General features: G+C 43.6%; 1 protein-coding gene across 1 annotated transcript in view; it reads right to left on the reverse strand.

The window, feature by feature from the left end:
- LOC147700900 (C-type lectin domain family 2 member D-like) overlaps positions 1-16,711 on the reverse strand; it is a 79,451-nt gene that overhangs the window by 35,094 nt on the left and 27,646 nt on the right. Inside the window, exon 3 of the mRNA XM_086928535.1 lies at positions 12,859-13,091. Coding sequence (XP_086784661.1) covers positions 12,859-13,091 — 233 coding nt within the window. The remainder of the gene's footprint in view (positions 1-12,858; positions 13,092-16,711) is intronic.

Genomic DNA, 16,711 nt, shown 5'->3' on the forward strand with positions numbered 1-16,711 from the left:
TAAGTTGATTTGAAAGTAGCACAAAGTCATTTCTCCTTTCTTTGGTAGTCAGGCAACCACTGCAGGCCAATCCCCCAAACAGCACTCTACTTAGGGATTGTCTCCTCCTCAGTTTCTCTGGTTCCTCTCCTTAGCAAAGGTTCTTCTTGTTTCTAAAAAGTGATCTTAAGTTCCGGGGCTCCTCTTTTATACATCAACATCCTTTGTCTCTGAAGGCAGAGAGTGTCTGTGCCTAGTCCAAACCAGTTCTGTTCAGTCCGGGAGCACTTTGTTGACATGATGAATCCTTTCCTTTGACAGTGTGGGCAGGGACATCAGACGCACCACAGGAGGTGGAGCCAGTATTGTGGAAGGCAGGCCCAGCCCTACTCAGGTCCCAGTTGCAACTCCTCCCACCCATCTACATGCAGATAGCTCTATTCAGCCCTGTGCTGACTCACCCAGTCTCCTGGAATCCTCCAGCCCCTGTCAATTATGCTCCAGACAAGGAATACACAACCTAGCAGAGGCAGGCTTGGATAGTTAGGCAAGACAATACCCACTTTCTAAAAGTAGTACTTTCAAACACAGATTGTTAAAACCAACTTCACTAAAATATGTATTTTAATATTCTGAGTCCAGACATACTAAACTCTAATTTCTACCTAGTTTCCTGAGTCAGTTAGGATTATAAGGGGTTATAATCAAACTGCCCATTCTGGCCTATGTGGAACAGGTAGCCTTGCAATAGTGAAAAACGAAAATGGCTGTAATTCACTATCAGGACATGCCACACACATAAAGGCATGTCCTACATTTTATCTACAATGCACCCTGCCCATGGGCCTACCATAGGGGTGAATAATATGTAGAAAATTGAAGGTTAAGGGACTGGCAAGTTGGTGCACTTGCCCAACCAACACAGCAGTACCAGACTGCACGTAGGTTCTGCAATGGCAGACCTGAGACACACTTTACATGCTGCTTCTGTGGGTGGCACAACCAGTGCTGCACGCCCACCAGCAGCATTTGATTTACAAGCCCTGGGCACACATTGTGCACTGTACTAGGGTATGACAAGTAAACTAAACCAGCCAATCATGGTGTCACTAATCCATACATCAATTTACAACAGGGAGAGCATATGCACTTTAGCACTGATCAGCAGTGGTAAAGTGCCCAGTGTCATAAAACAGCCAACAATAGGTCAGAAAAAATACAGGAGGAAGGCAAAAAGTTCAGGGATGACCCTGCTAAAAGGGCCAAGTCCAACAGGGTTCATAACAAAACACTAAAAGTATTACTTTAATAGAAACAAAGATGCTTCCGAACTTGTGAGTTTGTATTATAAAATGTGCACCCCTGAAAACAGAAAGTATTTACCCAGAGGTGTACCTGCAATGGAGCACCAGAGGGTCCCCCAAACAGTTCATCACCTTGTGTCTTAGCAGCCTGTAAAGTGTGTCTCGGGTCTGCCATTGCAGAACCTACATGCAGTCTGGTACTGCTGTGTTGATTGGGCAAGTGCACCCACTTGCCAGTCCCTTAACCTTCAATTTTCTACATATTATTCACCCCTATGGTAGGCCCATGGGCAGGGTGCATTGTAGATAAAATGTAGGACATGCCTTTATGTGTATGGCTGTTCACCCTATGTGGGAAGGGTATGCCCAGACGTGGGTCCTTTGCTCACTACGCCACTGGAATCAAGCTATCCTGGCTGATGCCGGCTGATAGCCAGAAACCGGTCCTAGGATGCTTGATTCCAGTCCAGGGAAGACATGGCTTGGCAGTTCAGGCTGGACTGTTCCCATTGTCGTGTTCTAATCTAGGACCCCGATCAATATGTGACCTTATGCCCCTATCCGGCTATAATCCATTCATACCCCTATAATGGCATAAACGATCAGAGCCATATTTCAGAAACATATTTCAGAAACTCGCCTCTGCAGCTCATTAACATACATGACACAGCAGAAGCCACTATCTTAGATTCCTAGATTACACTCCGAGTTCTTCAACAAGATAAAAACCCAGCAACCTGGGAAAGCCCCGCTTGCTATGTTTTGATTAGTAATAGAACTCTAATGAGCACTGAAAGGACGATCATTTCCTAGTGACATCTTTATTGACGTCTTATGTCCAAAAACTTACGTCAAACAAGGCTCCTTTCAGGTATAAATATTACCAGCGTTGCCTTAAGCAAAGCGCGAACGATGGTGTGCTGAACACAGGAGCAGAACAGCTGTCCCTTGCAGAGCCCAGCAGATGCGAGAAGCCCACGGACGCTGCCCCTCCTCCTCCTCTTTGACGCGCTGAGAAAGACACTGTCTTTTCTCCTGCCGAGAAAATCCAGCTCCGGCGTTTCCAGCCTACCCTTGGGGGTGACTGGGATATCGAGTCCTGAGAGGAGATACAAGACCTCCAACATTCTATTCCCGAGGTATGGTGTTGACTAAACCCTTAGAGAGAATTCTTGAAGCAAACCTTGGCAAAACCAACTTAACTTAAACTACTTACTTACTCCCTCCCACGTGTTAGGCTTAGGTCAGGTACACTGGGGTAGGCGTAGTTAGAAGCACCAGTTGAGTACGTTAGCCTAATGTATATATGAATGTATATATTTTATTAATTTTAACCATTATATGGCTAAGAAACCATATCAATGCTTTTACAGTATTATTTCGCAATCCTCCTTTTACTGTACGCACTTTTTACAATAACTAGTCTTGCAATTGTGGCAATTCATTTCTCTTGTATGAGAAGAAAGACTGTTCAATAAATAATACCTTTTATTGAAAACGCCCGTCTCTCTATTCTCTGCATCTTGGTGAAAGTAATCTGCACAACTGACTGAGTAAAATAACTGTCTATTGTTTCACACGACTCTAGAGATTGACTCATATTCTAAGGAGCAAAGTTGTCATGTTTATGCGGATGTTGGAAAACTGAATACCTTCTTGTCTGTACCAGGGAAGCTGATCACTTCCTATTCAGTCAAGAACGTTTCCAGTGACCTCTGAGCTAGTTCGTAACAAACCCAATTAAGTCTAACATAGTCAGTAGAGACCTGGAAGACTGCACTTCTACGTCTACACTGCTGTTTATGCTATTCCAATGCGCAGGGCCTATAGGGAAAATAGGAACTACACTACATGGCGCCCAACCGTTTGGTAAGGCGATAAACTAACGCAAGACGTTAGAGTAACTCAGTCGTGCATTTTTCACACAGACCCTTTCTCCCGTAAATACTCCAATAGACGTCTGGAGTGGGTAAAAGGTTAAAATCCGCCCGAACTTAGTAGGAAGAGATTCCTATGTAAAGCTCTGGTTTATTCAACGTTGAAGGATACAGTGTTCCAAAATATTGTGCACCTAATCTTCGTCTCCTTGGAGACCTGCTCTGCAAAACGTTTCTGACAATAAAATGTCAGACACTGAAAACAGAACTGTTGATGCCGCAGTAAATGCGACTCAGCAGAGTCCCGATGGGATTACCGAACCGGGTGTGATAAACATCCCGGTTAACATAAGAAAAACTATAACATCAAAACTTATAGAAAATGGACTGACCACACTAGGTGGCACAGTCGTCTTCGTGAATAGAGGTTCACGAATATCGGCAGACAGAGGTATTCTATTCATGGATAAAATTTCCAGCGGCAAACGCTGCAACACACGAGTTCCACTATTACAAAATAGAGGAACCTCCGGAAGAGTACGCTCCTTTCGAGGAGATTGAAATTCCATTAAAATACCAAGAGCATCTGCTTTAGTTTAAAGGCGCCCTAAAACACAATGATCATATTACCAGGCTCGGTCCACTAGGTAGACCAGGAGCAACATGGCCGGTTCTAGCCAGCTACACACCACATCGCGACATTGTAAAAATGTCAAAAGATGAGCTGTTAGTACAGCTAAAAACACTTATTAAAATACATAGACAGTTAGTCCAATATGTAATGCGGACTGCAACAGTCCAAACAGCTGTTAATGTTCCACAGCTGACCCCTCATCAAGGGAACACAAATAAAATTACACCACAGAACATACAATCATGTCTTGGTAAAACACCCATAAAACGGGAACAAATTTCTTTCTGGTTAGCGCAGAAAATTACTCAAATAGAGGCAGTATTTCCGAATACTACCCCTATTGAGAAACACAGAATCTTGACCATCTGCCTTCCAATGGGGGTCACACCACATGTGGAGGACTGTGACACTTGGGGTACAGTCTTTGCTTCGATTTACACAAAAACACATGGTGTTCCGTCCATGGCGGTAATACCAGATGTGCTAAAACAGATTCAGAATGAATACGTTCCAGAACCTGCTTTAACTCTTGGTATGAAATTACTGAAAGACTTCAAGCAGGTCTCGGCTATATTACTAGCCAATATAAAAGGAGAAGCAGCATCTGTGGCGATCCGCCAGAAATTGAAAGAAACAGATTGAAAGAAGAATTTACAATCGATTCTAGGTTTCCTGAATTTCGGAAGAACTTACATTCTAAATTATGCGGAGAGGGTTAAACCTCTCTACGAATTAATTAAACCTGATTTTAAACCAATCAACTGGACTCAAAAACACACAGAAATTTTGAGATCACAGCAAACAGACATGTTAGCAAAAACAAAATTAGAAACACGTGACAATACACGCAACCTTGTAATCCGAGTCATCCCAGGGAGATCCGGATTCACGTACCTGACCTCTAATGAGGGAGAAACGGTACCAATAGCTTACAAATCTCACTTGTACACACAAGCAGAAAAAACATTCAGTCACACAGAAAATACTGTGAAAGCAGTACAAACTGCAATAGCTAATGAACGAGAACTAGCACACGGCAAAAGGATCAATGTCCTCACAGCGGAATCCACCTTCGAGGCGCTATTCAGCCCAGTAAACCTGCCTACAGTGTCACTGGATCCGAAAAGGATACAGTGGGTAAATTCTCTTGCTGCGGAAGATGTGAAATATTATTTTGCTCCGCAATTCAAAAAACTGAATGATTTACCATATGAAAAATAATATTCTCTGCCAATCGAAATTGTGCCTCTCCAACAGTACTCCTGTATAATCTATACAGACAGATTTGTCCAGCACTACAATGTAGAAAACAAATCCTATGATGCAGCCTGCGCGATTGTTAAAGGTTGCTGGCTGTGCGGTAAATTCAGACCGAAAATAACAAAAACTGAATCAGTGAGAAACTGTTCGGCTCAGAGAGCTGAAATCAGATCCTTAAAGATGGTGCTTGAAAATGCGGAACGTGAATTCCCGATACTAATCGTGTGCGATTCGCATTTTTGCATCAACTCTTACAATAATGAGTTGCAGAGCTGGGTCCAAAATGATTACAAAGATGACATAGGTGCCACAATCAAGCATAAAATGCTTTGGAAGCAAGTAGTTCTTTTACTGAAAGAACTACAAAAGACTCACGTGATACACACTCTGAGTCATCAACGTGATGGCGTTCACGTTGCAGGGAATTCATTGGCTAATACAGCCACAGCGGAAGCAACTAAACCGGCTTCCGTAGCCACAAAAAAGCGTTCAGAAAAATACATAGACGGGGAAACCATGCTGGCAGTAAAAACGTCCTTAAAAAACGACTGTGCAGCACTGCCCGTGAACTATCCACTCAATTATGCATACGTAATCGATGCAAACTCCGTTCCTTTTGCTCGAATCCCTGGAGTGGGGGATAGGGTAATTCCAAACACGAACCGGAGAAAGTTATTAATAGCAGACGCACACATGGGTGTAGGTCCAAGGCACAAACAGATGAAGGAATCTCTGACTGAATTACAATCAGAGTACTGGTGGCCAGGGATGAGCCTGCACCACTATAAATATGTGAAGAACTGTCCAGACTGCAGCAGAGATCGCAGTAATGAATTGGTCCAGTCTGTTGACCACTTACCATTTATGGACAGGGTAATGCTGTCTAAATGCCATCCAGCGTCCTATTAATTTGTTTTTTAGACTATATTCACTTAAAAAAATGTGGCCCCAGCGCTCGGCTGACGCCAGAACGGTTATAAAAGATCTGCAAATCTTTATCGTCACATACGCAATTGCCATGTTCCATTCTGACCAGGGTCCTGCTTTCAGCTCTCGTGCTTATAAGGAGGACATGGCCAGTATGGGTGTTGGATTGCGGTATTCTTGTCCATCACACCCCGAAGGTAACAGTGTAGTGGAAAGAAAAAACCGGGACATAAAGCAATCTATAACAGCGAAGGTATTAGGTTTGGGTGATGGGTGGGTCAAACATTTAATAAGAGTCCAACTTAGTCTAAACAATTTGCCAAGAAATTCTCTAAAATGTTTCAGCCCGTACGAACTATTGTTCGGAACTAGAATGCACGTTCAGGACTTAGATAGTCAGGTATCAGTGGTAGAAGATAAGAATAAAGACCTTGACATCAAAGATCGTTTGGCTGTTTTAAGGGACTTGAATGAAACAAGAAAATCCTTAAGCAACATAAAAATAAAGCAACAGCCAACTACCACTGAAGAGGCACCATCAGCCCCAGCAAGGCCTGTCTGGATTCCAAAGATTGGGGATCTAGTCAGAGAGAAAATAGCGGTGAAGAAGGAATTTGGGCCTTCTTACAGAAAAGCAGTACCTGTCTTAGCAATCAACGGAACAAGGTCAGTAGTACTACCGCCCCTTGCTGGTAAAAAGGAGAACAGAGTTGTATCAATCGACCTGGTAAAACCACAATCATGTGGCCTATAATCAACAGTAGGCCAAGTGGACTCCCGAGAAACAACATAATACCCAAATTTGCAACAATCCAAGAGGTTCAAACTGAAAGACTAATCACATTTGATAAGCCTGCAGTGCACAGAGAGGGACTATGCAATAATGCCATGGAACTCGTGCCCCTTGAAACACAGATAGAAAAAGTTTGTCAAGAAACACCAGTCTACAATGACGTGGCATCAGAATGTGCTACCGAAAGACAAATTGAGAAAACAATTCCAACAATTGACAGAACTGCCTCTGGCTACTTCATTAATTTCGACAACTTTTCTGAAGATCAAAGCAACCCTGAAGCGAAGCCAGAAACAAAGACTTTTAAAGAAAAAGCAAAAGAACTCTTTCATCAACTTGAGGAAATTTATCTTGTTTCTCCATGGTTAGAGTTCTGGTTCGGACTAAGTGTATTCTTCCTCCTGCTTTGGCTCATCATGGTACTTTTTTTGGGAAAATTCATTGAGGGAAAATACAGTTCAATGGACACAGCAAGTCAGAACATCAACTTAGTCCTGAAACCACACAAATCATCTTACGCCGAGAAAAGAGAACTATCATCAGTGAATGTCACAGCCATTCCAATACCCGGCAGGGTAGTATGGGACAAAACTGACTATGAAGTGTATGGCCCGGTTGAAATCTTGAAATATCCTCACCAGTTCAAGGTTTCATTAAGTGACTTTGTAAAACCAAGCACTTTTTCTGATGATTGGGATTTTGAAAGTATAAATAATATGATGTCAGATTTAGTAATGTCAGCTAGATTCACAGAACATGATTATTTACAAGGTTTGTCTAATTATGAATAGATGTACTGCTACACACATTACGGTGACCACTACTTGCATAAATCTGCACAACCTAGAAATGTTTTAAAATATAACCAATGGGAACATTGTGCTACTCCACCAAAAAGTAGTTCGAAAACATTCTATGAGAGATTCCAATACTTCTCAGGGTTTAACACCAGTGATGCAGAAACGTTATATTATAAACTGTTAGATAAAACAGGGTTGAAAACAATGTTGACAAATACTAAATTGATATATTCAGAAGCATTTTATGAAAAAATTATGACATTTGGTTTTGATTTTTGGAAAAATAACAATGAAACAAAAACCATCTGGTGTACTAAAGATTGGCAGGTACAAGGCCTAGAAGCATTATTTCGAGCCTGCATGATCCCAGAACAAATGTTGTTTTTAAATGACAATTCACCAAACAACCTGTCTTGGCCTAGCTAAGATTAAAGACCTTAACAAACCGTCTATTCCAAAGCCAATACCTAATAATGCAACCACAGATATTGAAATAGACGTATCACACATTTTACATCTAAACAGAACACATCCTGATTGGGAAAAGTGTTAATCTGGCCTACTGACACGAATAACTGTCAAGATAGATTCCTGAACAAAACACAGGGGATAAAAATGACCAGACCAGACCCTAGATACTCCCAGAGACAACATCCAGGGATAGTAACAACATACAGTGTAGGGAAGCTGTGCCTTGAATGGCTAGAAACATCCACACTGGCAGAAATTAAGCAACACTTATCTTTACTTAAAGATGGTGCTGATTTGCGCGATTTCATTCTGGGACCACGCAAACCGCGTCAAAAACGTTTCATAGCGACCAGTATATATGCGGCTTACAACGAGGCTTGGAAAGTCTTGCAAATTGAAACAGCAGAGAAAATACGATAAATTGATCGTATTAATTTGGAAAAATCACTTTCTGTTGTGGACAATGGGTTAATGACTCTGTCTTCCAGAATATATTCACTTGACAGTATTGTATCATCTGCCATTGATATAATTGACAAAGACTTGCTAATGTTACAGCATGGCCAGTCACAATTACGTTCTATTGTACAGTTAGGCTGGACACTGCAAAATCTTCGTTCAGGCTATGTGCCATGGCGTTTAATCAACACAACGTCATTGTTTTCCATCTTTAACCTTACTGATAAACAAATCCGCTTGGCACAGAAAGGAGCAGACTATACAATCCTGAGCATCGAAAAACTTGAGAGATTACCATTGACAATGTCAGAAAGACCTGTCGTTCAATGGATAATACACGGGATTATCACAATTCCGATAACAGCTTTCCGATTTAAAAATTGCCTTGAATACATACCGACTGGCCAGTATGAACGTTTGGTTAAAGGATACATTAAGTCAGCATGGAAATTACCATATACACACACATGCTATAGTGACAAAAACAAAAATGTATTTCTTAGTGGTGAAAATTGCAAACATTCACTAAGCGGTATACTTTTGTGCCAGGGTATTAATTTACACGGAGCCTGTGAAGGAACTTCAAAAAACCTTTCATGCCACCAACATGTCACACCTGCAACGCAGATAGAGCCTTTTTTTAAGCAGCTCTCGAATGGGAGTTACATTCTAATAACGGATCACAGCTGTTGTGGCCTTATGCCAGGAAAAGCATATCTCGTACAAGTAACTTCCATGGTCACTTGCTGTATGCAAGCATTGTTTCCAAACGGCCCTGGAGACTCCGAGACTCCGATATGGCCTCGTTTGAATGTCTCTTCTATACGAATTGATACTTTAAGCAGAATGAAGTCTGCGCTTTTGCAGACAACAGTGCCCATCACGTCATCAAAAGAGACGTATGATCTCCAAGTTGCAAGGACGGCTTCGGAGATACATGACCTTTTATCAACAAATTGCCCCGTGCATTTCACAGAAATGCTTAGCCAAATTATAAACATGTCAGATGCCGTAGGTATCCCAGGCATATTTAAGACCATTTTTTCGGGACTGTTAACACCATTCAAACCAGTCTTGGGCTTAATTCCAAATTTTGTCCATTCAGTCTTTGGCGGCATCCCCCTAATTTTGGGACTTGCAGCGGGAATTTTATTTTTGACCCTCCTGCTCCGATATGGCAAGCCAAAACACAGACATGACTCCGGCAGGGATGGAAGAAATGATCCTAGCACTACGCTACCGGGACCGAATAACTAGAGTCCTTGGATTGGCCAGGCTGAGAGATCTGAACATGACCTGGTTTCTTTCATTCAGACCTATATGGCAGACCTGCATCTTACCTGTGCTTTGATGTATGCTGTGCGGAGAAGAGTGCGTGTTAGACACCTGTCTTTCACTTCCATCAGCAGTACCAATGGATATCGATACTTTGCTAAGTCCTGTAACGGCTCACGCATTGTGTTGTCCCTAGCGGCTACCAATCCTGATGACGGCATTCGTTGAGACTCCTGTGCTACGACTAGGTGGTGACAGTGGAGCGAGAAACAAAAGCAACATCACCCAGGTACGACCTTCTGTGAGCATTGCTGATCCAGACACTGATGATAGCAATCATTTACACACCTGCCAAGTAACTGCACTATCGAACTTGGTCGAACTGTCACCTGATTTTGTAGACCAATTTTTTGAGAGCTTGTCTGATAGGATGTTCTCCCCTGAACAGAAACAATAATTTTTGAAAAGCATTCCGACACACAGCGTTCCCATGAACTCTGAATTCGGCCTTCAGTTTTGATCAACAAAAACTGCTGAAAAGCGTTGGAACTCTATTCCCCCGTTCACCATGAAAAGTTTTTTTTTTTAATTGAACATTTTTTCAAAATATTGACCTTTTTTCTGGCACAAATACTTTGCTTAAAGTAGAACTATTCATAAAGAACAGAACTTCTATTTTTAGTAGATCTAGAGACAATATAACTTTACATCAGCCTCTAGCAAATTTGACAGCAATGCATTTATATGTGATGAAATTATCTCGCCCTTCTTTTCTGTATAAAGAGATATTTCATGTGTAATTTTTCGCAACTTCATTCAACTGATTACATATGCAATAATTTTGAATGATTTCTATGCTTTAACGACGTACAGTACTATCATGTATTTCAAATACACCATTTCAAATTCAATATGTATTTTGGGGTGGGTAATGTTACACACGCATCTTAGTTTTTAGTAATTTGATGGACATAAATTCGTGGAGTGGGTGTCGTGTCCTAATCTAGGACCCCGATCAATATGTGACCATATGCCCCTATTCGGCTATAATCCATTCATACCCCTATAATGGCATAAACGATCAGAGACATATTTCAGCCATATTTCAGAAACATATTTCAGAAACTCGCCACTGCAGCTCATTAACGTACATGACACAGCAGAAGCCACTACCTTAGATTCCTAGATTACACTCCGAGTTCTTCAACAAGATAAAAACCCAGCAACCTGGGAAAGCCCCGCTTGCTATGTTTTGATTAGTAATAGAACTCTTATGAGCACTGAAAGGACGATCACTTCCTAGTGACATCTTTATTGACGTCTTATGTCCAAAAACTTACGTCAAACAAAGCACCTTTCAGGTATAAATATTACCAGCGTTGCCTTAAGCAAAGCGCGAACGATGGTGTGCTGAACACAGGAGCAGAACAGCTGTCCCTTGCAGAGCCCAGCAGATGCGAGAAGCCCACGGACGCTGCCCCTCCTCCTCTTTGACGGGCTGAGAAAGACGCTGTCTTTTCTCCTGCCGAGAAAATCCAGCTCCTACGTTTCCAGCCTACCCTTGCGGGTGAGTGGGATATCGAGTCCTGAGAGGAGATACAAGACATCCAACATTCTATTCCAGAGGTATTGTGTTGACTAAACCCTTAGAGAGAATTCTTGAAGCAAACCTTGGCAAAACCAACTTAACTTAAACTACTTACTTACTCCCTTCCACGTGTTAGGCTTAGGTCAGGTACACTGGGGTAGGCGTAGTTAGAAGCACCAGTTGAGTACGTTAGCCTAATGTATATATGAATGTATATATTTTATTAATTTTAACCATTATATGGGTTTGTTACCAACTGTTGGACTGTTCAGGGTCAAGACTGATTTGCATATGGCCATGTTACCAACTAGCTCAGAGGTCACTGGAAACTTTCAATGCTTTTACAGTATCACTGCATATGGCCATGTCTGAACTGGGGGGGTGTGGTGAGCAAAATAACAATGGTTTACACCCAGCTCTGTGACTGTGGTGAATGTTTTGCCAATGTACAACATTTCGTCCATCACCTTGTTTGTTTTGCATGTCCTACCTTTTAAATACAATGTACCCTGCCCTTGGGCATACCATAGGGGTGACTAATATGTAGAAAAGGGAGGGCTTAGGGACTGGCAAGTGGGTGCACTTGCCTAGTCAACAGTTCCAGGCTGCATATAGGTTCTGCAATGGCAGACTTGAGAAACACTTTACAGACTGCTTCTGTGGGTGGCACAACCAGCGCTGCAAGCCCATCCGCAGCATTTGATTTACAAGCCCTGGGCACACGTAGTGCACTGTACTAGGGTCTGACAAGTACTAATTCATACATCAATTTACAATAGGGAGAGCATATGCACTTTAGCACTGATCAGCAGTGGTAAAGTGCCCAGAGTCATAAAACAGCCAGCAATAGGTCAGAAAAAATACAGGAGGAAGGCAAAAAGTTCAGGGATGACCCTGCAAAAAGGGCCAAGTCCAACAAGGTTCTTAACAAAACACTAAAAGTATTACTTTATTTGAAACAAAGATGCTTCCGAACTCGTGAGTTTGTATTATAAAAAGTGCACCCCTGAAACCAGAGAGTATTTACCCAGAGTCGTACCTGAAATGGATCGCCAGAGGGTCCCCCCAACAGTTCCTTGTGAACAAAATATTTATATGCCTCCTACCCAACCCCGCACTCTCCAAAGAATGGTTTCCATCATATAGAAAGGAGATTGTTTATGACAGAGCGTTGGAGCACCTTTCTACAATATAAGATACAGCAGAGCGCTGGGAGTAATGTGTGTCACAATCTGATGTGTGTGGGGTATGAAAAAACTGGATTTGGACATTTAAGGGTTCACATACTGTTGTAACAGCGTATTGTGTTAATAAAGATGAAGAGGCAAGTTTCAGGCTTTCTTGTCATGAAGAGGAAGTTTATTTGAAAAGAAAAGACCCATGACAGCATGTGTAGTCAGAGCAAAGGACAGCAGGCGATTGGCCAACACCTAGCAAAACAGCATCATACAACATTCCAAACACAGAACATTCTACATTCACAGCACTTACCAGTTCCTTCTGGGTGTCAATCATGGCCAGGGCAGAGTCCAGTGCAGCGCAGGAGTCTTTGGCCTCCGCCCAGGTTCCTTCTGCTTCAGAGAAAGAGTAACACTTGTTCCGGTACCAGATCCAGCCATGGCCACAAGGGGGCAGCACTTTAACTCCCTTTCCTCTCTCTGCTGCACTGATTTGTACACCTTTGATCTGGATCTGCTGCTCAATGTGCTGGTTACTCCTTAGAACTGTTAAAGCAGAAACAGAAGTAAAAATCGAACAAACAAGCAGAATTATTTGCAAAAAGAACCACACGATAAAATGAGCACTGCTAAAGAGTGTGTGACGTGTCCAATGACAGGTGCTCTAAATGTCTGCTAAGAAACTAACTTGGCATTTCGGAGGGGGCAGGCTGTTACAGTGTGAAACCCCAGAAACAAGGTCTGTCTCGGGACACAAGGGGAGGCTTCTCCCATGTCACACACAGGACACAAGGGCTGTGTTGAAGCAAGGTTTGTTGAAGTACAGCAAGCTAATGTAAGTTGCACATTTTATAGAGTTGGGGCCGTATGCCACATCCTATATAATGATGGAAGCAGACACAGGGAGTATGCTTAGTAAACTGGCCTCGATCATGTGCACTCTGGCCCTTATATTTACAGCCCCACATCACTCGTAATGCCTATGTTGGGTGGGTGTGGGGTGTGAGTGTGACCAGCCCTTGAGGGAGTTTCTGTTAACAAAAGTGCCTTGAGACACTAGAACGTGTCCTGCTGGACCCTACATTAATCCCAAACTTTACTAAAACAAAACAAAGTCCAACCTATGGAAATAAACTATGCACCCAAGACACTCTCAGCCTCGAGAGGCTGTCGGTAGGACAACGGAGGACAGGTGAAGCTGGGAGCACCCGGGCATCTCGGCACTTGTCTGTATTTAACCAGCTACCACTGGGCACGAACACTGTGTCAATGCAATCGGGATTCTTTGGCAGCCTGTCCTCTGGATTAATGTCCACTTACACACTGTTGGATGGCCCTGTCTGCTTTTGTGGCAATGCTGTCAGACAACTCAAACGTGGGGCATCAGGAGCGTCAGTGGAGTCCAGCTAGACAGTCTTCTCTTGAGCGCACCTGGGCCCTCTGATGACCAATCTGCCCGGACTGGGATGGCATTGACTATGGTTAGGACATTATCCTCCTAAGCCCCAGTGCCTCCAGGTACCTTGTTGGTGGAGCTGCTTCCAGACCATCTCTTGTACCAGAATCCCTTGGTGCAGGAATGTCCTTGAGACCCTTTTGTGGGGCTGCCACGGTACCAAGTGGACTGTGTAGGGCAGCTGGTGGGCCACCTGGAGGCCTCTGCAGGATCAATTACAGAATCCGATGAACTTGTTCATGCAACCGCCAGGGTATGTGACTTAATGGTTTGTTGAGTTTCCCAACGGGACACAGGTATGGAGGGGCTGTCAGATAGTCTATGGAAACTTGGTTTCTCACTTCGATAGGGGTGGGTTGGTCTTTTGGTGCTTTGCGGGTACAAGGCTCCACCTTGGTATTGGATTGCTCCTCAGCTTGGTTGGGTGATGCACATGACAATGATGTTGTGGTGGCTATTAGACGTGGACGACAGGTGGTGGGTATTCGCCTGGAGGGAGTTTGCAACCACGTATCTTTGCTTACTAATAACCCATATAGACACTCATGTAGCTACTCACCAACCCATGCAGCCACTTATACACAAAGTGAGAGACTGATACAGATATTTACATATTTAAACATTACTCACTAACCCATGTATTCACTAAGATACACTTAATCAGTCAGTTATACAATCAATTTTACAAAAAAATCATCCATTTAGACACTGATATACCCATGTATTCTTCCATCGACCTTGAGATATACATATATAAAACATATTTAATTTTCAGAAAAAAACACATTCACTGGATGATGTCATGAGTGATGTCATTTGAGTTGTCATCAGTGATGTCATGAGTGATGTCACTGACCGTGTCATGAGTGATGGAATATGTGACGACATCAGCAGTGCATTGTGGGGGCGCGAGTCATAGTTAGCTAAGCTAACTATAACAGAGGAATTTCTATGGGTTTGTACAAATGAAATGTCCAACTAACTATAACGCCCCAGAAACCTATGTTTTCATCAGAGAATTTCTACGGTTTTTTAAATGCTAATTTCTAACTATAACGTGCCTGAAACCTATGGTTTTTTTCAGTGAATATATATATCTATATATTTCTATATATGAAACAAACAAGATGTCCTTGCGGGAGGAGCACTATCCAGCTGGTGCAGGCGGGCGAAGTAAGGACAGCTTCGCAGTTTATTCCCTAGCGATTTGAAAGAAAAACGCTGCACTCTTCTTGGATGATTTCTCTTGTAGTTTAATAACCTTCACCAAATCTCCACCTACGCGTTTCAAACTCTCCTAGTTCTTGATCACGATAGTTACATTAGTCCTGCTTTAGTTTCACCAATTTATACCCTAGTCACCACACTAGCTGCAATGAGGCACTGTGGGCTTGGTGGTACGATATTTACTTTGTGCACATTTTTTGGCAATTACAATACCCCTGTTTTATACTGCCACTGCGATAAAGGAAGCACTGCACTGGTCACTTGATCACCTGTGTGACAACTCATTAATATGGCCCATGACGAGTTAAGTACTTTACGTGCATTTATACCTTTAAAGCATGAAGGATGATGTCCCAGAGTTGGGGTGCGATGATGGAGTCGGCTTTGTTAAAGATGTGGTGTGGGCAGGGGTCGGTTGGGGAGCCGAAGTGGATGGTGTTCATCGTGCGGGTGTTGTCTTCGGTGCTGACCAAGGTCCAGGTGCAGAGGGTGGTGGTGGGGGGCGTTGGTTCGGTGGTTGGTTGTGTGGTCTGTGCGCCGAAGCTGTTGTGTATGTCCGCGATCTTGCGGTGAAAGAATAAGGCGAGTGAGTCGCAGAGGTCTTGCGAGGGTGTGATGTCGTTGTTGCAGGCACTGGGGTTGGAGAGCTCTTTAACGATGTTGAAGAGTTCTTTGCTGTTGTGGGTGTTGTTGTCCAGTTGTTCTCTGAATGATGTCCTTTTGATGGTGCGGATTAGCTGGTGGTGTTTGCGGATGGCGTTCTTGAGGGCTGCCATGTTTTCTGTTGTCTGGTCATGGCGCCAGGCTTTCTCGAGGGTGCGGCAGTTTATCTTGGAGTTTTTGAGGTCGTTGGTGAACCACGATGGTTTCTTGCTGCCGAGTCTGCTGGGAGGGTTCTTCAGAGGTGCGAGGTCGTCGGCGCAGTTGGTGAGCCACTGAGTGAGGTTGCGGGCTGCTGCGCTGGGGTCCGTAGTGTTGGCGGGGGTTCTGGCTGAGGGAGGTGATGAGCTGGTCGGCGGTAATCTTGCTCCAGCATCTGCGGGGAACCTGTTGCGGGTGTTGGTGGGTCATGGTCCTCCTGAAGTTGAAGTGGACGCAGCTGTGATCTGTCCAGTGTAGTGCGGCGGAGTGGCTGAAGGAGATGTGCTTGCTGGAGGAGAAGATGGGGTCAAGCGTGTGGCCGGCGTAGTGGGTGGAGGTGTTCACCAGTTGCTTGAGTCCGAGGTTGGCGAGGTTATCCAGCAGGGTGGCGGTGTTGCTGTCATTGTTGTTCTCCAGGTGGAAGTTGAGGTCTCCAAGGAGGAAGTAGTCTGAGGAGGTTAGGGCGTGCGGGCTGACGAAGTCTGCGATGGCTTCGCTGAATTGTGTGCGTGGTCCAGGGGGTCTGTAGATGAGAGTGCCTCTGAGGGTGGTCTTGGGATTGGTGTGTATCTGGAAGTGAAGGTGCTCGGCGGCGGTGAGGGTGTCGTCGGAGTTGGTCGTG

The sequence above is a fragment of the Lissotriton vulgaris genome, chromosome 7 (genome assembly GCF_964263255.1).
Source record: "Lissotriton vulgaris chromosome 7, aLisVul1.2, whole genome shotgun sequence".
Lineage (NCBI taxonomy): Eukaryota > Metazoa > Chordata > Amphibia > Caudata > Salamandridae > Lissotriton > Lissotriton vulgaris.